At 44.2% G+C, this 22,255-nt stretch overlaps 2 protein-coding genes across 2 annotated transcripts; both read left to right on the forward strand.

The window, feature by feature from the left end:
• The first annotated feature begins 4,554 nt into the window (after nt 1-4,554).
• On the forward strand, nt 4,555-15,554 carry LOC139351126 (NLR family CARD domain-containing protein 3-like). Its single transcript, XM_070992855.1, has 12 exons — nt 4,555-4,605; nt 7,081-7,160; nt 7,244-7,381; nt 7,733-7,867; nt 9,574-9,693; nt 10,561-10,639; nt 10,793-11,021; nt 11,148-12,936; nt 13,025-13,198; nt 14,371-14,544; nt 14,638-14,684; nt 14,806-15,554. The coding sequence occupies exons 2-12, from the start codon at nt 7,117-7,119 to the stop codon at nt 15,342-15,344; spliced, it is 3,468 nt and encodes a 1,155-aa protein (XP_070848956.1). The 5' UTR covers nt 4,555-4,605; nt 7,081-7,116; the 3' UTR covers nt 15,345-15,554.
• A 2,666-nt stretch (nt 15,555-18,220) lies between these two features.
• Nucleotides 18,221-21,016, forward strand: LOC139351747 (butyrophilin subfamily 3 member A2-like). The gene is made up of 6 exons (XM_070993752.1): nt 18,221-18,266; nt 19,191-19,278; nt 19,462-19,797; nt 20,330-20,614; nt 20,702-20,761; nt 20,967-21,016. The coding sequence occupies exons 2-6, from the start codon at nt 19,197-19,199 to the stop codon at nt 21,014-21,016; spliced, it is 813 nt and encodes a 270-aa protein (XP_070849853.1). The 5' UTR covers nt 18,221-18,266; nt 19,191-19,196.
• The last annotated feature ends 1,239 nt before the right edge of the window (nt 21,017-22,255 follow it).

Below are 22,255 nucleotides of genomic sequence, written 5' to 3' on the forward strand. Positions count from 1 at the left end.
AAGCGCTGACTGGCTCATTTGTTCTTCTCAGAGATGTCTGAAGGATTTAATGAAGCGTGATGTTTTAGTCCAGAGAGCGAGAAGACAGACTGAAAATGTTCAGTTTGAGAGTTTCACGACAGAAGTTTCATTAAAAACTCTGAAAATAAACTGTTCAAACGTTCATTTCTTCAGTTAATATTAGAAAAAGAAAACATGATGGATCATCAGAGCTTCATGAATGCAAACGGTTAAAGAAATTTAATTCATGATTATCATCCTAACAAGTATTTATCAGCAGCTGTTGTGCCGTTTGAATTTGATCTCAGTTTATATGTTTTTCTATTTGACGTTAAAAGATAGAAATAAAACATTTCTGTTTGTCGACGGCGTCAGCTTCAGAGGGTTCCTGTAAGAAATGTCGGCAGCGTGTTTTCAGGTCTGCGCTCTGATGATTTTCTTTGTAATTGGCACTAATTATACGGAACTGAAGAGCCAGTGTTTAACGAGTCCACGTTTAATTAACTACGTGAAAGTAACTGGAGCCTCGAGTCTTTTAATCAGAGCAGCAGATTCACCAAAAACACCATCATCCTGGACCCGAAGCGCGAAGCTTCACTGAATCTTCATGTGTGTTAAACGGAGCCTTTGAGCAAGGCAGCACAGCTCCTCCTCCTCCTCTGACGGTCTGAGTGAAGCCGCCTGCTGAAGCCCAGAATCTGAAGGGGTTGTCATGGTAACGACGCCGAGGGCCAGCTGTGATTGGCTGTCACAAACTGAAGGAGCAGGAAGAAAGTATGTTTGTACTCTGAGCAGAGGGGAGGAAGTACTGCAATACAAGTACAAGTACTGCTTTGAAATGAGTGAATATACGTCAGTGTAATCAGGAAAATGTACTTCACGTATCAAAAGTAGAAGTACTCAGCCCAGAAAAACGAGTTAAGGATGTATTATGTGTCCAGGCAGATGAAGTACACAGATCTTTTACTGAAGTACAAGTACGAATACAACAATGTAAACATACTCTGGTAAAAATATCAGTAATAAATATTTCAGAAATACAACTAATACTATGTCAAAGTCCTGCATTTAAAATATACTCCGAGTACCAAAAACAAAAGTACTCGTTATGCAGAATCTCCCATTTCAGGAAAACTTCTAAATACTGAAGTACTGAAAGTTTCTCACTGCAGCTGGTGAAGGTGGAGCTCAGGAGTAAAAGTACTTCACTGCAGGCGCTGATTGGGTTTATTATTTCTTTATTAACTCTTTTTTATTCTGAGAATCCTTTAATTGATCTATTTGTTGTTTGATTTGTGAGATAAAATGATCAAACTGTCAAAACCTCTCAGTTACTCAGTTTACGCCATTGAAGACGTTCAGTGCTCATATTTTTGTACTTTTACTCTCATGAAGTTTTAATTGCAGCACTTTTACTTGTGACAGTATTTCTACACTGTGGTACTTTTACTTCAGGTGACCTTTGTTTTCATCTTTTTAACATTGATTATTTCTCGTGAAGTGTTTGACAGCCGTCTGCTGTGATTGGCTTCACGTGTTTCACACATCACGCTTCCATCCATCATGTTCGCAGCTCGATGGTGGTGAACTTCACTTCCTGCTGGTCTTGCGGGACGTCTCTCCATCCTCGGTACACTTCCTCCAAAATCATCCAAAACACGGAGTCTTGAAGCTTTGTGTGTTCTTCATCCTCCTCCACGCTTCCCGGCGGCCTCGCCGTCCGTCTGAGCGCCCACAGCTCGGCTCTGTGTGGCGAGCGAGGAGGCCTCGAACACGAAGGCGGCGCTTTCAGTTTGAGCTCCATTGATAAAAGGCCTGAACGTTCACCTGAAGCTGGTTTTGCTTTGGATCACATGTTGGCGTTCAGCACATCTGGGCTGTTTCCTTCCCGCTCACTGCAGCCACATCAAACAGCCTGATGTTATGACTTCCTGTTTTTGGGACCTTTGGTATCGCCCAAAGGTGAAACGTGAGAGTTTAATCTGCAGCTGCTTCAAACCTGAACCCACACAAACACTCAGACCACAGTCTGATCCAGAATCCACGCAGAGAGGAAACGTGTTGAGCTCTTCAGGCTTCTTCAGGGTTTTATCTCTGAGTTTGGTCTCCTTCAGCACCTGAGGGACGTGTCTGTCTCTTTAGCTGCTAAACGCCGCTCTGTGTCCCCAGCTGTCCTCTGGCTGTGTCTGTCTGCTGCTCAGCAGGTGGTGAACGGTGGCGTTTCAGAGCCTCTTCTCTGAAAACAGCCGCCTGCTGCAGCTGAAAGTGATGCTGTGAGGGCGCGAGGCGAGGCGTGGCCGGGCGCCACATCCTGCCTGGAACCATCGAGGGTCCTCACAAGTATAACAGGACACATGAGCCTCAAACATGAACGTCCACTCTGTGACGCTGCTGAGTGTGACGAGCTGCAGGACGCTCGTGTCGCATTAAGAAACTGTGCAGACGTTCATGTTATTTTGTCCACCTCTGCTCTCAGAACTCAGTGTTCCTATTGCAAACGTGTGTGTGTGTGTGTGTGTGTGTGTGTGTGTGTGTGTGTGTGTGTGTGTTTGCGATCACAGCTGGAAGCGAGGAAGGAGATGAAGCGTGTCTTCTGCGTTTCTTAACAACACACACGCACGCACACACACACTGCTACAGGCTGGACATACATAATCAATCAACCCTCACTGTGGACTAGAAAAATAAAATATAGGTTACACACACACACACACACACACACACACACACACACACACACACACGGCTGTCATGCCAAACATTGAGCTCTGAATATATGTGCTATGTATGTGTGTGTGTGTGTGTGTGTGTGTGTGTGGACGGACATCTTTCTGTGTAAACAGTCACATTGTGGGGACTGACTTTCCTTTTGGGGACAAAACTGAGACCCCATCCCGTCAGGCAGGGTCTGGGAAATGAATGGAAGTCAATGTGACGTCTGCAGTGACAAACGTTCGTCCTCTGAAGACGAGGCACAGGCTCTGGCTCGTTTGGGCCGATGGAGGGTCCAGCAGTTGTTTCAGGCCGGTCCTGGACCCCTCTGGACCCCCCTTGGTGCCCCCCCTGTCCACGGGGCTTTGCAGTCGTCACTAATGACCTCAATTTATTAATCAAACGCATGTAAAAGTAAACAATGTGTGTAAATATATTCAGAGCTCATGCTTTGCATTGTTCCACATCTTTTACACATTTTGGGTATTTGTCAGCTTTTACAAACATCAGTGCAGTTTACCGTCAGCTGCTCAACATATTTTCAGCATAATTCAACAAAAATAATGAAGTCTACACCTCATCTGCGTCAATGAAAAGGACATCGAGCAGTTTGTGTTCTCCCCCTCTGCAGATGTGACGAGCTCATTCGAAGTTAACGAAAACATAAACTCTTATTTACGCCGTTTCATTTTTCATCAAACCCATAAATCATTCAGATATTTGGCTTCGTTCTGTCCAGTAAATGCATCGTGTTCTCTGATGCTGTTCAGCTCAGTAAACACACAAACTGGCTTTTTATATTAATGTTATGACTTTAATGAGAAACAGCAGCACACACACACACACACACACACACACACACACCCCTGCACACACTTGGTCTGTTTCCTGTTCAGCAGTGATGGGCACACCAGTTCTTTTAGATGCACTGAATCACTAGAATCAGTTCACTAGAAAGATTCATTCAAAAGATTCGTTCACCGAATCACCGAATCATTCAGTGCTTGGCAGGAGGAGCCTGCGACTCCTGAATTGATCTACGGCTGAACGGTTCAGGTTTCAGTTCAGTTCACAGCTTCTGGGACTCTGGGAGACGAGAGTGTTGTGACTGTTGCTTTGACAAACACATTCGTAAATATAAAACTTGTTTATAAATCATGATGTTTTAAGTGTCCTGTCCTATGGTATGCTTTCTAACTGGGCTCAGTGAGTGATCCGTTCACTGAACGTATACCCCACAGTACATTCAGTGAAGGATTCACACTGAATATGCACCATTCCCTCACAAATTGTCGCAATGACATGATCAGACAGTCACGCACTATACACTACTTGTTACATGCTGTGTCTTACTGTACGTGAGTTGTCGCGGTGGCAAATTTAGCAGAGTTTTAAAAAAGTTAGTTTTCTCCGAGGTACACTTGAACACAACACACCCCTATCTCCCTCCGTCGCTCCTGCCTAGTGCCTGCTACAGCTGGTGAGTCTCACTCTTCTCATTACTGCCAGCCTAACAATTTAAGTTTGTTCACCTGGAAGCTAAATCTGTTAAAACAACGGGGAACAACGGTCGCCATGAAAGTGTATCCCTCAGAGGAAAATGATTCAGGAGAGTGTCGTTCATTGAGTGATTCAGGCGTCGGTGACGCGGCGCAGTCGGCGCGCGCGTTCCCTCCCTCGCTGCCTGCAGCGGCTCGCCGGCTGCCCGCCCGGCGCTGCTGACAGTTCAACTGAAATGAGAAACGAACGAATCACTTGAGGAAGTGATTCGGTTCAGTACGTTCACTTAAAAGATTCGTTCTTTTGAACGAATCGTTCACGAACGACACAACACTACTGTTCAGAGGTTACTTTCACTTTCAGCCGCCTGGCGCTGCTGCTTCTTCTCTTCAGGTATGTTACGACATTTTTCACCGTTTCACACTTTAAGGACTCTCTGCTCATCGTGTTCGTGCTAACTGTTGTTAGCTTGTTGAGTAAAACCAGCAGAAATCTGGCGCCTGTGTTGCGTGGGGAGAGGTGAAACGGTGGAATAAGAGCAGAGATAGTGAACTGGTCCTCGGGAGTTGAGAACAGGGTTGTTTTTACTGAGCAGCTCCGCGCACCGATGACTGAAGGCAGCTTTTCCTGCCTGAACAGCCAGCGGAGGAAGCGGCGACGAGCCGCTAAACGCGGCTCCGCGCGGCCGAACAGTTTATGTCGATCATTACATGTCTGAGCTAGTGATGGTCGTACCGTGCCAATGATGTCGAGAAATCCCGGAAGTGTTTGGTGAAGCGCGTATCGAGGCTTGTGTAGTTTAGGGCGAATGACGTCACTGATTACGTTTGAAGCCTCGCCGGTTCAGGAATTGGTTCGAGTATCGGCGCGATTTAAACACCGCAATGGATCCGCTCATACTTCATGGGTTAATGTTGGCGATTTGTTTGGTTTGTGTGTGACATAGACGAGCATTTTGTTATACTGGTGCTTATTTTGATGGAGCCTGTGAGAAAGAGAAAGTTTTCCTCCGTGTGGGAACATTTTGATCTGATCTCTCCCAATAAAATAAGTACATAAGTACACTTTCAGTAACATTATTAAATGTGTTTTATGTTTGTTATGCAATGTACTTTAACGTGAAGTGTTTGTTGTGTGCTAAAGAATTGATGTACACCAACAACAGCTCATCCGTGCTGAAGCATGCTTGTGCTTTGCATCAAAATAATGAGGGGAATGTGGCATATTTTGTTTCTGAGTAAAATGAATGAAGTCCTTAAGTTGCACAATCAAATTAACTGCCCTCTTCATGTTCACAGCACGTCCACCCCTTACCTTGTTAAAACACTGCAGCAGTTTGAACGCAATGTTCCTCTGCCATTATGAGTTATTCAAACGTTGACAAAATTATTTACTGATAAACATTTGACAAGTGATATTAGATTCCATTGTATTGTCATGTTACATACCCATAATACAATAAACAATCTAAAAACAATCTAAATTTTATTTATATGAATGAATACATGAATGAAAATGCATTTATGAAGATGAATGGATTTATTTTACTTGGCAGTCATTCCCACGGCTGCACTGTTGCAGGACAGTCTTGAGTTCATTGCAAATTGATAAAATTACAATTGCCTATAATTTATAGGTTCCGCTCCGAAGCGTCGGCATGGTATGACCCATCACCACCTATGATATATCTGGCTGTTTAGCAGTCTTTGACCAGCATGGGGGGTTTGTGTGCACATGAAGCCTCAAGAAATGAACCTTTTTGTGAACTATTTGGCTGGAAGGCTTCAAGGCTCCAAGAAGCTTCATCTCGCCATCACTGGTCTGAGCTACTCATATCTGTTTTACATCACTGACACTTCACTTACCTGTTCATAAGTATGGCGGCAGGCGGTTGGCTGGGTTTCCTCTTACTCGTTATCGTTACGTCACTTCAGGCGCCATTTCCTTGTAATCGCTTTAAATGGGTTCTGTGTTTTTCTTTTTCTGTCAAATGAACTGTTTGCAACACATCCGGACTGAAACAGTACTGCAGTACTGTCACAGTACTCTGCTTCGTTGTTGGTAGTAAAAGGTACTTCATTATAGTACTGTCTTGTGTTTGTCGTGAATGCTCATGACCCCAAATACACGTTGGATCAACACTGAAGAAACACATGAAAGAGGTCATTACATTCATCTTTTGATGTTTTATTTACACTTGATTGATTGGATCTTTGTTCATAGATCTGTTCAGTGGTACAAAGTACATTTACTCAAGAATTGTACTTAAGTGCAGTTTTCAGGTACGTGTTCATGTACTTTTACTGCTGATACTTGAGCTACATGACACTGATAGTACTTGACTGCTGGAGTATTTGTAGTATACATATTTGTATATGTATTTGTTGGTAGTTTTCCTCCGTGCTGCTGAGCCTCCACTTAATGCCTACAGTTAGATTCATTTACAGGAAGTTTGAAGGTGTTTATTATGAATGTTTAGACCCATAAAAAGTCAATATTATTTGTTTTCCTAGCAAAAGATGTTATGTTTTATTGTCCGTGACAGGGAAATAAATGAATGTTGTTAAACTGGAGGTTTAATTCAGGTGTGAAATAATCAGCTGTAGCTTGTTGCGTCAAGTTATTTTCTGCAGGGATTCTGTCAGTCCACATCAGTCCACATCAGTCCACATCAGTCCTTCTGTGTGTCACTGAATGGTCCTCCATGCAGCTTCATGGCGCCACCCAGTGGACTGACCGTGGAACTACAGCAGCTCTGACACAAACAGTTAACAGGCAGTCAGTGGAGCAGCAGCTGATGCTTCGACAGGAGAAATGATGCAAAGAGTGATTTCAGCTGACGTGCTGATGAATGATTTGTGTTTCCAGATCAGAGTGTGTGTGAGATGATGAGAGTTCAGCAGCATGAGTCAGCGCGAGGAACATGAGCTCCAGACCAAAGCTCAGAGGTGAGACGAGGATCTCTAACTGTCCAGGACTCGCCTCCACTGTCAGTATTCAGGCTCAAAGCTCTGTGTGTGTTGTGTTGAAGGCCGGAGCAGCAGGACACACCAGACTCTGCTGGACCTGGACCTGAGCCTGGACCAGAACCCAGCTGTGTGTCCTTCAGGAGTGACGGGTCAATGGATGTCCCCTTTCCCCATTTTAAACAACATGTCTCTGACAGACAGTAAGTCGCTCTCAGTATTAAACTCGTGTTGGACAATATGTTCATGTTTCCTCCTCATGCTGCTCGCTGCTGAAGTTTGTCCTCATTAGGTCCAATTTGACCAGTCGTCCTTGTAATGTTCACATTCTCCTACAATGATGATGATGATGATGAAGGTTAAAGGAAGATTAGTGTTAAAGGACACGCTCACGTCTTTCCACTCTGATGCCCACATGTACATTAAAAGCTTTGATAATTTTGAAAGATTGGATCATTTTCTTGTTGATAGCTGCTGGTTTCTCCGGCAGCTTCTGTGTCTGAAGAATGAAGAATGAATTTCTGTCCCTGGTGGTCTTCGTCTCTGTGTAACAGGATCTATGAGAGACCAGCCTCTGCTGAACCTGGACCCAGCTCTGGATGTGGGTCCACCTCTGTGTCCTTCAACAGCGATTGGTCTAAAGTTCGCCTCGTTGATTGTCCAGCAGAACAAGCCTCTGCTGCGAGGAGGTGAACTGTTCATCTGTTCAAATGTTACACATTCATGTTTAAACTGTTGATCCGGAGAAGTTTGTTAAACCTGTATGTTCGTTTTCAGCATCGTTCTCCTTCACAAACTGTGAAAGCTGCCCAGTATAACCAGTCTTCAACTCTTTCTCAGCTCACATGTTCTGAGTATAAAAAAGTGATTTTATTGAGGCTAAGAGATGCTAGCTGCTAATGAAGGCTAACCCTGATCCCACTGATTGGTGGATGGTAAGTACATCTACTCAAGTTCTGTTGTAGGAAGTAGGGCTGGGCGATAAAACGATAGCGATATGTCTCGCGATAGACACGTAATGAAGATCAAATAAAATATTTTTTTTCTTCGTCGGAAGAAACGTGAAGTTGCGAAGCGAGGTTGGTTGCATGAACAAAGGCACTCGCTCTCAGGTAACTGAGCAACGTAGGGAGTAATCGCTAATCAGTGAGAGAGACGCGCTAACACGCCAATCATGTAACATTATCAAGTTCAGTTGCACCATCGCGTTGTCTTGTGTTTGATGCTTCGTGAGGAGTGAGATGAGAAATAGAAAGTGAGCGCTGCAGCGAGCGAAGAAATCGTCGATAAAACAGGGAAAGTCAGCTCGCCAGTATGGAGTTTTTTGGATTTTATAAGTCGGACCGTAGTCAGACCGATGTGTTCTGTAACTTATGCAAGACTTTCGTCCCCACCAAGACCGGTAACACCACAAACTTATTAACCATCTTAGCCGCGCTCACTCTTTGGAGCGCAGCCGTATTCGCCAACGTCCGACAACCGCAGCACCACCGACAAGCAGCAGACCACCATGCAGAGGTATCTGCTTCAGTGCCTGATGACAAATCATCTAAAAGGCACGAAGACGTAACGGAGGCAGCGGCATATCATATAGCTAAAGACACGCTTCACTGAGCTCTGAGGAGAAGCCAGGTTACAAACAGCTCTTACACGTGTTGTTTTTAAATACACTCGCAATAAAAATCTAATTGAATAGTTCATGTATGTTTAGAGTAAGAAGAGTGACTAAAGTTGTTCATATGTCTAGGCTGGTTTTATAGTTCAGTCAGTGTTACTGTGCTGTCTATCATGTTTGTTTGTTTGTTTCTATGTTACAGATGTCACCTCAGTTTCTGCTATGTTGACAAAACACTGCACATATTTAAAAACATTTTATTCAGCAGAAGGTGAATCAGCTTGTGAACTTTCTGCACTAAACCTGCAGAAAAAAGTTTCTCTCTGTTTACATTTTGACTTTTATTTACATTTATTATTTGAGTGTTTTCCATGGTTGTGTTGACATTTCCTTTCCTTTCTGCCTTTATAGCTGAGGGGATTATAATCAGAGGAAGGTTAAATTTAAAATAAAAATGTTTAAATGTAATGTATTTTTCTCCTGGTCCTTATTTTAAATAGGTAATAAAAAATATCAATAATTATCAATATCGACTGATATAAAACACTTATATCGTGATACAGTTTTCAGCCATATCGCCCAGCCCTAGTAGGAAGTGTAGTCCTGTGTTGATCCGCTGTTTTATGGAAAACTGAGACGATGACACTAAAAGTACAAAGTTTTATTGAACTTTGGTGTGTTGAACATTTTCTTGTTGATAGCTGCTAGTTGCTCCAGCAGTTTCTGTGTCTGGAGAATAAAAAGTGAATTTCCATCCCTGGTGGTCTGTCTGTCTAACAGGCTCTATAGGGGAGCAGAACCTGGACGTGAACCTGGACCAAGCTGGGTGTCCATCAAGAGCGACAGGTCAATGAAACTACCAATTGAGTTTAAAAGACAGCAGCCCTCTGCTGCAAAGAGGTGAGCTGTTATTAACATTAAAACACTACAGATTCATGTTTTAACTGTTAACTAAGAGAAGTTTGTCAAGCTGTATGTGTATAAACAGTTGTTTTATTGAGGCTAACAGATACTAGTTGCTAACAAAGGCTAACCCTGATTCCACCGAGTTCCATCAAATTCACCTTTTCTCGTTTTTCGGTCATGCGACATCAGAAACAGAAACTTGTCAGGTGGCACGGTGGTAATGCTGTCTCTCACAGCTAGAAGGTGCCGGGTTCGCTTCCCGCCTGGGGCAGGGGGGCGTGTCTTCCTCCGTGCCTTCAGTGCCTGCTGCTCGAGGAAAGGGGCCTTTCTGTGTGGAGTTTGCATGTTCTCCCCGTGTTCACCTGCGGTATCATCCATAAAATATACCCCCACTAAAAACATGCAAGAAGATCACCACCTGACTAGTGGTGACAACAAGGAACTGGGTCCCCGGGCACCGCTGTCGGCTGGCAGCCCACTGCTCCTGGTCTGCCGCGGAGGAATAATTTCACCTTAAGCATGACATGTGCATGTTGTGTGTGTGTTGAGTTCACCGATGCATGGCATGATGTGTGGTGATTAATAAAAGTAAGGTTCTTCAGTGTTAATCTTAATAACAGCCAGACTGGGATCAGCTAAAACACAGAATGAACCAACGCAAAGTGTCTGAGGATCCACACTTTTTTATTGGTGCTGCTGACAGTGGGATCACTGGGATCAGCAGCACAACCACATGTTGATGTAAGGGGAAGCCATCTGATTCAATGTTGTGATCAACACTTAACCTCAGGACCTTCAGCTTGTCTTTGTCTCCATGTTGATGGACATAACGTGAGCTAATTCTTCATGATTCCTCCACAGAGTCCACCAGGAGAGCTCTGAGGTTCCCGTTGGTCAGCCTGCCCAGCAGCATCAAACTCACCTGGACTGCATATTTATGGTCTGTGCATTCACAACAGCTATTCTTACATCTGTTCACAATAATCTCCACACTGCACTTTTTAAACCAGTGGACTGTCAGTCTGTTCAACGTGGACCTGATGTTTGCTTCCACGAGTGCACTTTTTGTGATTTCTAAAATCTTCTGTTCCAGCGGCTGGACAAGGACATTGTCACGTTCGTGAAGAACGAGCTGAAGAACTTCCAGAAGGTTCTGAGTTCAGATTACCAGGATTACTCAGAGAGTCGGAGGGAGGATGAGGAGGTGCTGGAAGGTGAGGATGAAAACCAGAGGAGGAGCTGCAGAGATGCATTTCTGAAGATCACACAGCACTTCCTGAGGAGAATGAAGGAGGAGGAACTGGCTGAGCGTCTGCAGAGCAGTAAGAGGATTTCTCCAAAGATTTAATTCAACATTTATATGTTTGTATTTGCACTCTTTAAGGGGATTCAAGTGTCATGTACGTTGTAAATCACTTACAGATATTATATTTTGTATGTCCATTCAGAATATCTTGCAATTTGTCAACACAAACTTAAATGTAACCTGAAGGAGAAGTTCCAGTGTGTGTCCGAGGGGATCGTTAAAGCAGGAAAGCGGACCCTCCTGAATCAGATCTACACAGAGCTCTTCATCACAGAGGGAGGGACTGGACAGGTCAATGATGAACATGAGGTCAGACAGATTGAAACAGCATCCAGGAAACCACACGGACCAGAAACCACAATCAGACAAGAAGACATCTTTAAACCCTCACCTGGACGAGATGAACCAATCAGAACAGTGATGACAAAGGGAGTGGCTGGCATTGGGAAGACGGTCTTAACACAGAAGTTCACTCTGGACTGGGCTGAAGACAAAGCCAACCAGGACATACAGTTCATGTTTCCATTCACTTTCAGAGAGCTGAATGTGCTGAGAGAGAAAAAGTTCAGCTTGGTGGAACTTGTTCATCACTTCTTTCCTGAAACCAAAGAAGCAGGAACCTGCAGGTTTAAAGAGTTTCACGTTGTGTTCATCTTTGACGGTCTGGATGAGTGTCGACTTCCTCTGGACTTCACCAACAATAAGATCTTGACTGATGCTACAGAGGCCACCTCAGTGGATGTGCTCCTGACAAACCTCATCAGGAGGAACCTGCTTCCCTCTGCTCGCCTCTGGATAACCACACGACCTGCAGCAGCCAATCAGATCCCTCCTGAGTGTGTTGATATGGTGACAGAGGTCAGTGGGTTCACTGATGAACAGAAGGAGGAGTACTTCAGGAAGCGGTTCAGAGATGAGGAGCAGGCCAACAGGATCATCTCCCACATCAAGACATCACGAAGCCTCCACATCATGTGCCACATCCCAGTCTTCTGCTGGATCACTGCTACAGTTCTGGAGGATGTGATGAAGACCAGAGAGGAAGGAGAGCTGCCCAAGACCCTGACTGAGATGTACATCCACTTCCTGGTGGTTCAGTCCAAAGTGAAGAACATCAAGTATGATGGAGGAGCTGAGTCAGATCCACACTGGACTCCAGAGAGCAGGAAGATGATTGAGTCTCTGGGAAAACTGGCTTTTGAGCAGCTGCAGAAAGGAAACCTGGTCTTCTATGAATCAGACCTGACAGAGTGTGGCATCGATATCAGAGCAGCCTCAGTGTACTCAGGAGTGTTCACACAGATCTTCAAAGAGGAGAGAGGACTGTACCAGGACAAGGTGTTCTGCTTCGTCCATCTGAGTGTTCAGGAGTTTCTGGCTGCTCTTCATGTCCATCTGACCTTCATCAACTCTGGTGTCAATCTGCTGTCAGAAGAACAGGTAGAACAATCAACTAATCACGAATATGCAGAGACACACTTCTACCAGAGTGCAGTGGACAAGGCCTTACAGAGTCCAAATGGACACCTGGACTTGTTCCTCCGATTCCTCCTGGGTCTTTCCCTGCAGACCAATCAGAGTTTCCTACGAGGCCTGCTGACACAGACAGGAAGTGGCTCAAAATCCAATCAGGTAACGGCCGAGTACATCAAGAAGAAGATTGAAGAAATGCACTCTGCAGAGCAAAGCATCAATCTGTTCCACTGTCTGAATGAAGTGAATGATCGTTCTCTGGTGGAGGAGATCCAACAGTCCCTGAGTTCAGGAAGTCTCTCCACAGATGAACTGTCTCCTGCTCAGTGGTCAGCTCTGGTCTTCATCTTACTGTCATCACAGGAAGATCTGGATGTGTTTGACCTGAAGAAGTTCTCTGCTTCAGAGGAGGCTCTTCTGAGGCTGCTGCCAGTGGTCAAAGCCTCCAGGAAAGCTCTGTAGGTGGGATTTATTCATCTATACATTCTCTGCTATTATTCTGCAGGAGAAATTATGAACAACATCTCACTTGTTCTGTCTCTTCAGACTGAATGGCTGTAACCTCTCAGAGAGAAGCTGTGAAGCTCTGTGCTCAGTTCTCAGCTCCCAGTCCTCCAGTCTAAGAGAGCTGGACCTGAGTAACAACAACTTGCAGAATTCAGGAGTGAAGCTGCTGTCTGCTGGACTGGAGAGTCCACACTGTGCACTGGAAGCTCTCAGGTCAGGATTCAAGAACCCATTCAATTGATGACCATTTGAAATCAGATTTACATTGATCTGTGAAGGATTGTGTCTGATAACATGATTTGTTTAAACTTCAGCGGTAGTTTGTATCTTTTTAATCATCTCACTACTTGTCCACAGGGACAAGGGTCAGTGCTTGGATCCCTTCTCTTCTCAATATACACTACCACACTTTGTGCAGTCATCTGCTCACATGGCCTCTCATACCATTCATATGCTGACGATACCCAGCTCCTCCTTTCATTCCCGCCAAATGACCCCACAGTCTTGGCTCGGATATCGGCATGCCTCGCCGATATCTTGGCATGGATGAAGGAACGACACCTTCAGCTTAACCTGTCAAAGACTGAGCTCCTTGTCATCCCTGCTGGTCCCTCTATACAACAACAGATCAGTATCCAGCTTGACTCGGGTCTGCTCACTCCTGCAAAATCTGCCAGAAACTTGGGTGTCTTGATCAATGACCAGCTAACTTTCAAAGAGCATGTGGCCTCTATTGCTCGGTCATGCTGATTTGCCCTGTACAACATCAGGAAGATCAGACCCTACCAGTCTGAGCATGCAACACAACTCCTAGTACAAGTGTACAAGTGGTACTATCACGCCTCGACTATTGTATTTCCTTACTGGCAGGGCTCCCAGCATGCCCACTAAAACCTTTGCAGATGATGCAGAATGCAGCAGCTCGCCTGGTATGTAACCAGCCCAAACGAGCGCATGTCACTCCACTCTTCCAATCCAATCCAATCCAATCCAATCCAATCCAATCCAATTCAATTCAATTCAATTCAATTCAATTCAATTCAATTCAATTCAATTCAATTCAATTCAATTCAATTCTCCTTTATTTGTCCCACGAGGGGAAATTCCTCATTTTTGCTTTTGTTGTAGGATTATTAAATGCAATGGATGACTCTAAAGATTTATACTAAATTTGTATCCGAACGAAAAACAATCAAAAGACAAAGATACAGCTGTGTATTCACAGCGGGGTTCATCAAGCACTGGTTTCAGGCTAAAGACCAGATTCATTTCCTCTGTGGGCTGCTTTGATTTACCACTGTGAAGTCACACAGCACTCATTATTTATCTTCTTGTATTTGAATTCTCAGATGGTCTGCTGTGTGTGTTGTTCTGTGTGTTTGCAGGCTGTCAGGCTGTATGATCACAGAGGAAGGTTGTGCTTCTCTGGCCTTAGCTCTGAGCTCCAACCCATCCCATCTGAGAGAGTTGGACCTGAGCTACAATCATCCAGGAGACTCAGGAGTGGAGCTGCTGTCTGATGGACTGGAGAGTCCACACTGGAGACTGGACAGTCTCAGGTATGAAGAGACCTGCTGCAGCCACAGACAGTCTGAGAGAGGAGGAAGAGCTGGAGTCATGTCTCTGTCTTTGGTTCTCTCTGTCTTTTTCAGGATGGAGCCTGCTGGAGTCCAGTGGTTGAGACCAGGTCTGAGGAAGTGTAAGTCTGTTTTTTAATTTTATCCATGAAAACAAATCAGTACACATTCTACCATCTTCAATACATGAACAGATGATAGTTCAGTAACTGCAGCTTTTTTCTGTCCTGTTCTCTCCATCAGATTCCTGTGAACTCACAATCGACACAAACACAGTGAACAGAAACATCAAACTGTCTGACAACAATATGAAAGTGACATGTGTGGACGAGGATCAGCCATATCCTGATCATCCAGACAGGTTTGACGGGTGTTGTCAGTTGCTTTGTAGAACTAGTCTGACTGGTCGCTGTTACTGGGAAGTGGAGTGGAGAGGAGGGGTTTCTGTGTCAGTGACTTACAGAGGAATCAGAAGGAGAGGAAACAAAGACTGTTTTTTTGGAATGACTGATCAGTCCTGGACTCTGATCTGCTGTGATGGTGGTTACACTGTCTGCCATAGTAACAAAGGAACATTCATCTCCTCCTCGTGCTCCTTCTCTGACTCCAACAGGGTAGGAGTGTATGTGGACTATCCTGCTGGCATCCTGTCTTTCTACAGAGTCTCCTCTGACTCACTGATCCACCTCCACACCTTCAACACTACATTCACTGAACCTCTTTATCCTGGCTTTGGGTTCTGTTTTTGGTCTGGTTCTTCGGTGTCTCTGTGTTCTCTGTAGAAAGAACAAAACTTGAAAAACTTGTTGCAGAGATATTTTTAAAAGCCTGTCCCGTTTGATGGTCTAGATTATGTCCCTTACTCATAACCATCAATACTTGTTACTGTAATGTCAGCTTTCATTCAGTTCTACTACTACTTCTTAACACACTTTTTACTTGCTGTTATACTTTCTCAATAAAACAACAGGATTTGGCCACTTTGTCCTGGGATCAATTTTCTGGTCAACAGTACTTTAAGTTCTATTATTGTGAAGTGAAATCGCCTTGGAACAACAACAGCGGCTTGACTATGAAGGGATAGACCAAGCAGGCTCACCAAGCAGGACCAAAGAGTGCCAGAGCATGTAGAAATCCCCTGCCTTCGGTTGCATCAGTCGCTGCAGAGTTCTGGAGGCAACAGCAGCAGGAATGGTGTCGAGCGCTTCATGAAATGGGTTTCCATGGCCAAACAGCTGCACACAACCCTCACATCATCATGTGATCAGATACGACCCAAAAGACAGAATAATGCACTGTGTCCTCGTTTCATTGCCAGGTGTGGGTCGTCTCCTGCTCGGCTAGGACATGTGTGGTCTTGTTGACCAGAGACATGAGAGAGTTGAGTTGCGACCAGTCGTTGAACAGGTTGTTGGTGTCTTGATCTTCACATATGTAGAGTAATGTGATGCTTCCCTGACCACGCTGATGGACTGTTGAGTGTTGTGTCAAAGGATGCTGCCACTGGACTCTGGAGCAGTAGAAATGTGTTCCTTGGAGTGATGAATCATCTGGCAGTCTGATGAATAATCAGGGTTTGGCAGATGTTAGGAGAACCCTAACCTATTGGAATGCAAAGTGCCTACTGTAAAGTTTAGTGAAGGAGGTTTGTGGTCTGGGGTTGTTTTTCAGGGTTTTGTCTACATGAAAATACATGTTTTGCTATCAGCAGGCAATAAAGGAGCCTGGTTTCTTCATACCTCTCTGTTGGATTGGGAGGAATGGAAGGGATCGAAATCAAATAGATCATCTCATGATAAATGGTACCTGGAGACGTTTGTTGTTTGATGTCAAGGTCAAACGAAGAGCTGACGTTGGTAGTGACCATCACTTGGTCACAGCTTTGTGGAGAGTAAAGCTTAGGAAACCAGGGAGCAGAAATACAGCCAGAAAGCAATTCGATGTTGGAAAGCTACATGACACTAAGGTTATTTTGTGCTGCAACTAAATATGTTGGATAATACAGAGCCGAAATCAGACGATATCAACACTATGTGGGAACAGACCAAAGCAGCCTATTTGAAGACCAGTGAAGCCTGCCCTGGATACAAGAACAGGAAAAAGAAGGGTTGGATAAGTGAAGACACATGGCAAACTGTAGGAAATAGAAGGGCCCTAAAGAAACAAATAAATGAGTCAAAGTCTGGATGGCAAAAGGAAAAATACAGGAAACAGTACCAACAAAGCAGTGAGAATCAAAGCCAGAGCTGACAAGCGGGCATATCTAGAAAATCTTGCAAGTCAAGCAGAAGAGGCAGCTAAGAAAAGGGAGCAAAGGAAAGTCTGTAAGATCACCAAAATCGTGAGTGGCAGAAACAGATGAACAACTGAAACTCCAATAGTAGACAAAAAAGGTCATCTACTGACAACTGAGTCCCACTCACCAACACATGCAAGACATTACGCCTCGGCTACGTTGGACAGCAAGTTGGCCTGAAAATAAACCAGAGGAAATCTGGAGTGATGGCACTAAACATCTCAGATGCACTACCAATCCATGAGGTACAATACATGGTGAAGCTCTAAAAACAACAAAGGAGTTCAACTGATGGGGGTGCACACAACGACATGAAAAACAGAATCAATAAAGCCAGAAATGCATTCAGAATGTTAAACAACATATGGAAATCCCAGCAATATAGAACCAAGACAGAACTTAAGTTATATCAGGGCTGCGTGCTATCCACTCTCCTGTATAGTGCAGAATGCTAACAGGATAACAAATGAAGATCTATTGACAAGATGCCAACAGGACAGCATGGATAGCATTGTAACAAAGCAGCGCTGGAATTAGATTGGGCATGTTTTGAGAAGCGAGCAAGACAGCATCCCAAGAGTAGCCCTTCACTGGACACCTGAAGGAAGAAGAAAGAGAGGACGACCCAAGAACACCTGGCGTCGCACAGTAGAGGAAGAAATGAAATCTATGAGCCTGACATGGGAAGGTGTCCAGAAAACAGCCCAGAATCGACCAGAGTGGAGAACCTTTGTTGCTGCCCTAGTTGCCAGGAGGCAAAATGGGCAGTTTCTTCATAGACGTAATTGTCCTCATAGTAGCCATACACGTGTGGCCTGGAAGGACGTCCAACCAACTTCGGTTCTCTTGTCCTGTGAGCCATTCAGTGCAACACACTCAAACTCAATTTTCTCTTCAGTGTCATGAGGATCAAAGCCACGTCCTCAGAATTTCAACGGTCCTCTATCATCCTGAGAAATTGGATCAGACAGTTGAACCCTCTTGCTTGCACTTCAAAACTGCTCAAGACCTAAAAGTTCCCACAGTTCCTTTACTCATTGAGCCATTCAGTCCACATTCAAACTCAATTTTTTAAGCTTTTCAGTCTTTCAGCCACCGGCTACGGGGGCCTGGCGAACTACAGCTAATTGAGTTTCCATGGTGCTGAGCCGCACTTCCAACGCAGAAAATAAAGTGCATTAATTACATGTACATTACAATTAAGATTAGTGGTTTTCTTCTTCTTCGTTGAGGTTTTACAGCAGCTGGTATCCACGATATTGTATTACTGCCATTTCTTAAAACTCATCAACAGCCGTATCAACTCGAGGGAGGGCTGAGAGGTGGAAACAGACGGATGTTTGGAGGCTTTTCATCAGCTCACAAAGTCATGTACTCATACTTCCTCACATTGTGACAGACGCTGGAGGTAAGAGTTGCTTTAGTAAGTAAATCCAAATCAAATCAAATCAAACTTTATTTATATAGCACTTTTCATGCATAATAAAACATAACACAAGGTGCTTTACAGCAGTTAAAAACATTATAAAGGAAAATAGAAAAACAGACACCCCCCCACTTTCCATATGTACATATACACACCCACAACAACACACATACAGTATACACACACACAGACACACATTCTCACCGCTGACCGTAGCGAGGGAAGGCACTGAGGATCGAGGACAACGAGGAAGTAAAAGAAAGTAAAACTTTCCTGCTAAATTCTGACATGTCATAGTTTTAAAAACTTCAAAGCAGAGTCTCTCTAGTTTCTTTGGCTTTTTATCATCATACAGTTGTCGTCTGTATCAGGTGGAGTCACATTTTTAGGCAGACGTTTTGGATTTTAGTCAAAATGATTGTATTTTATGCTTTTACAGATTTTTTATACAAACCTCTTAAAGGAACCTTTGAACTGATTTTCCACACGGAGTCGAAGTGAAAGATTGCAGTATAAGCTGTACTTCAGCAGTGAGGGACGAAGTACTCGCAGGCCGTAAAAGAAGCACAAATACACAATCTATAGACTGTCAGTGAGCCCCAGTATTACACTGCAAACTACAATAAGTTGACTTTCTAAAAGCAAAACTGTAAAGTCATTGTCTCAGAAAAAGGAAGTGCAGCAGCAGAAACTCTGCGGTTCCCACGGCCGACCGCTTGTTCACGCCTCTGTGTATTTACATTGTTTTATACGTGACAATAAAGGCAGAGAGGCTGTGGTTGGGTTCAGTTTATAACAGGAAGTGACATCACATCAGTAACAACTGAACAGATGACAGTCAGTTCAGTGAGACACAGCAAAGAGACGAGTTGAACCTTTTCTACCAAACCAGCCTTTTGTCTTCAGCTCAGGATGCTCCGTCCAATGACAGCCTGCAGTGATGGACTGTCCATCAGCGTCCTGCTCTTCATTTTTCTGATGAAGACTTCTGAAGGTAATTTCCACACAAAACACTTCTGACCATTGAAAAAAGGAAAAAGTTCGACATAATGTCACGTTTGAAGGCCTTCTCCCTGTTTTTAATGCAGCTTCTTCAAACAGTTTCTCTGAATTTTCTTTGTAATCTGATGACGTGTGACTCATGTATGTTTCTCCTGTTCTTTGGTTTTCCTCGCAGCTCAGTCACAGTTGATTTGTTCAGATCAAATAATTGTCGCCCTGGCTGGTGATGATGTCATTCTGCCCTGTCACCTTGAACCTCCCATCGATGCCAGAGCTGAGACAGTGGTGTGGACCAGACCTGGTTTAGACCCACAGTACATTCATGTTCACAAAGATGGACGACTGACGTTTCCAAATCCATCTTATTATTATCGCACAGTTCTGTCTGTGGATGAAATGAAGAATGGAAACGTCTCCTTGAAACTCTCCAGAGTGAAACTGTCTGATGCAGCAAAGTACAAGTGCATCCTTCAGTCACTGAAGAAAGAAGCTTCCATCGAACTCACTGTTGGTAAGTCAGACTCGCTGCCATGAAAAGCACAAATGAACCTTTCAGAATTAAGCTGCCTTGAAACAGAGAAAGCAAAGTAAAACAGGTAGAAGATCAATGCTTTAATGTGCAAAGTCAGTGAGTAGAGGACAAACATTAAAGGTGGCCCTTTGAGGCTGGCTCCAAAAGCGAGTCGATGCCCATAGACCCCCACTGAAATGTCAAACTTTACAGCAGAAATGAACATGTTCACTGCCCGCTGCAAAAAGCGGAGCTCATTTCCTCTTTCATGACACCCTCACAGATAGAGGCATTGTTTCATGGCCTGTACGGAGGCCAAACACACCACAGGCTGCCTGTAAATCCCACAATAACTGCTGATACCAGCGCAGACATGAAGGCTGCAGATGCTTTATGAGGCACTAAATACATTCGACGTGTTTGTAACGCTTTAAATATCTCATTTGAATGTTTTTAGCTCGTCTCTAATCAGTTTCTCACAGTTTGTTTGAGGTGAGCTCACACTTTGAAATTGCTCGTCTCTTATGGTCAGGTGCTGTCTCCACACCCGTCACTGCTTTAGCAGACATGGACAGAAACACAGGACAAGTTTTAAGCTGTGAGTCTGAAGGCTGGTATCCACAGCCTGAGGTGTCCTGGCTGGACGCTGAGGGACACGTCCTCCCTGCTGGACCCACAGAGACAGTCAGAGGTCCTGATGGTCTCTATACTGTCAGCAGCAGAGTGACTGTGGACAAGAGACACAGCAACACCTTCACCTGTAGAGTCCAGCAGAAGACCATCAGCCAGACCAGAGAGACAAACGTCCATGTTGCAGGTAGACAATCAGCTCTAAATAAATGAAACAAATCATCACTGTTTGGGTTTTGAACAGTTCAGGTCCAGCTGTGTTCTGTCATTTCAGCTGATCTCTTCATCGTTCATTCCACTTCCAAATGCATTTGGAGCCTCGTCATTCTTTGTGGTTTGAGTGCTGTCGCACTATTCCTGATAATAAATGTAAGTCACATGAACATTTCTTTATCTGCAGCTCGTCACAGCTCTTTACTGGCTGTCCTGACGTTAACACAATGTTCAGGATTAAACAGAAACAGAAAGTGTGTGTGTGTGTGTGTGTGTGTGTGTGTGTGTGCAGATCTGAGCAGATTTCCTCTTCTGTCTGCACACAGGTGCCAAGAGCAAGCGTTACTTTAAATTAGTCAATAGTCAACAACAGTAATTCCAAAGAAATGACTGTCCAGCCTCACTGGACAAAACAAGGACCAGAGAGAGACTGTGGAGGACGAACAGAGTGCAGAGCAACAGAGTAAGCTTCAGGAGGAGGAGGAGGAGGAGGAGGAGGAGCAAGAACATGAAGAAGAGAAACAAATGAAAAACATCAACATGACAGAGAAGACGAGCAAAAAGAAAGAGTGAAAATGGAGAGAGAGGAGCTGGAGGACACCTCAGTGAATGAAGATGGACACAGAGACGATGTCCTCACAGCAAAACACTCCACCTTAATTTTATGTGTTTATTACATAAAATAAACTTTCAACTCTGGTTTCCAACAATGTGTCTCCTTGTGAATTTCCCATGAGCACATTCACCAAAACTGGATTTGGTGAATTCACCTTTGTGCTTCGTTTCTTCTGCTGACAGCTGGCAGCGACACCTGCTGTCATGATAATCAGTCAGTGAATGTCTGGTGAGGTTCAGAAAGGAAGCTTATGAAAACATCACGTTTGGTCTTAAAATACAGTTTTGCCGCCACAAACACGTCAGGAAAACCTCCTGACGTCATGTTAAAAATACGCTGTGCTGCTCGGCAGTTGTCTCGCTGCCACCGTCCCCTCCACCCAATGAGAAACTCACGTACGTTTACTGGTTATCGGACCTCCGTCACTGTGATGCCCGTTGTAGAAACATTGATATGATACGCATGAAACATACTGACACTCCACACAAACAGAGCGAGCGTAGACATTAAATGCATCACAGAGACATTAAACGCACCACAGACACATTACACGCACCACAGAGACATTAAACGCACCACAGAGACATTAAATGCACCACATAGACACATTACACGCACCACAGAGACATTAAATGCACCACATAGACATTAAACGCACCACAGAGACATTAAACGCACCACAGAGACATTAAATGCACCACATAGACATTAAACGCACCACAGAGACATTAAACGCACCACAGACACATTACACGCACCACAGAGACATTAAACGCACCACAGAGACATTAAATGCACCACATAGACACATTACACGCACCACAGAGACATTAAATGCACCACATAGACATTAAACGCACCACAGAGACATTAAACGCACCACAGAGACATTAAATGCACCACATAGACATTAAACGCACCACGGAGACATTAAACGCACCACAGAGACATTAAATGCACCACATAGACATTAAACGCACCACAGAGACATGGCAAGAC

Source organism: Chaetodon trifascialis, chromosome 23 (assembly GCF_039877785.1).
Source record: "Chaetodon trifascialis isolate fChaTrf1 chromosome 23, fChaTrf1.hap1, whole genome shotgun sequence".
In the NCBI taxonomy this organism is placed as follows: Eukaryota; Metazoa; Chordata; class Actinopteri; order Chaetodontiformes; family Chaetodontidae; genus Chaetodon; species Chaetodon trifascialis.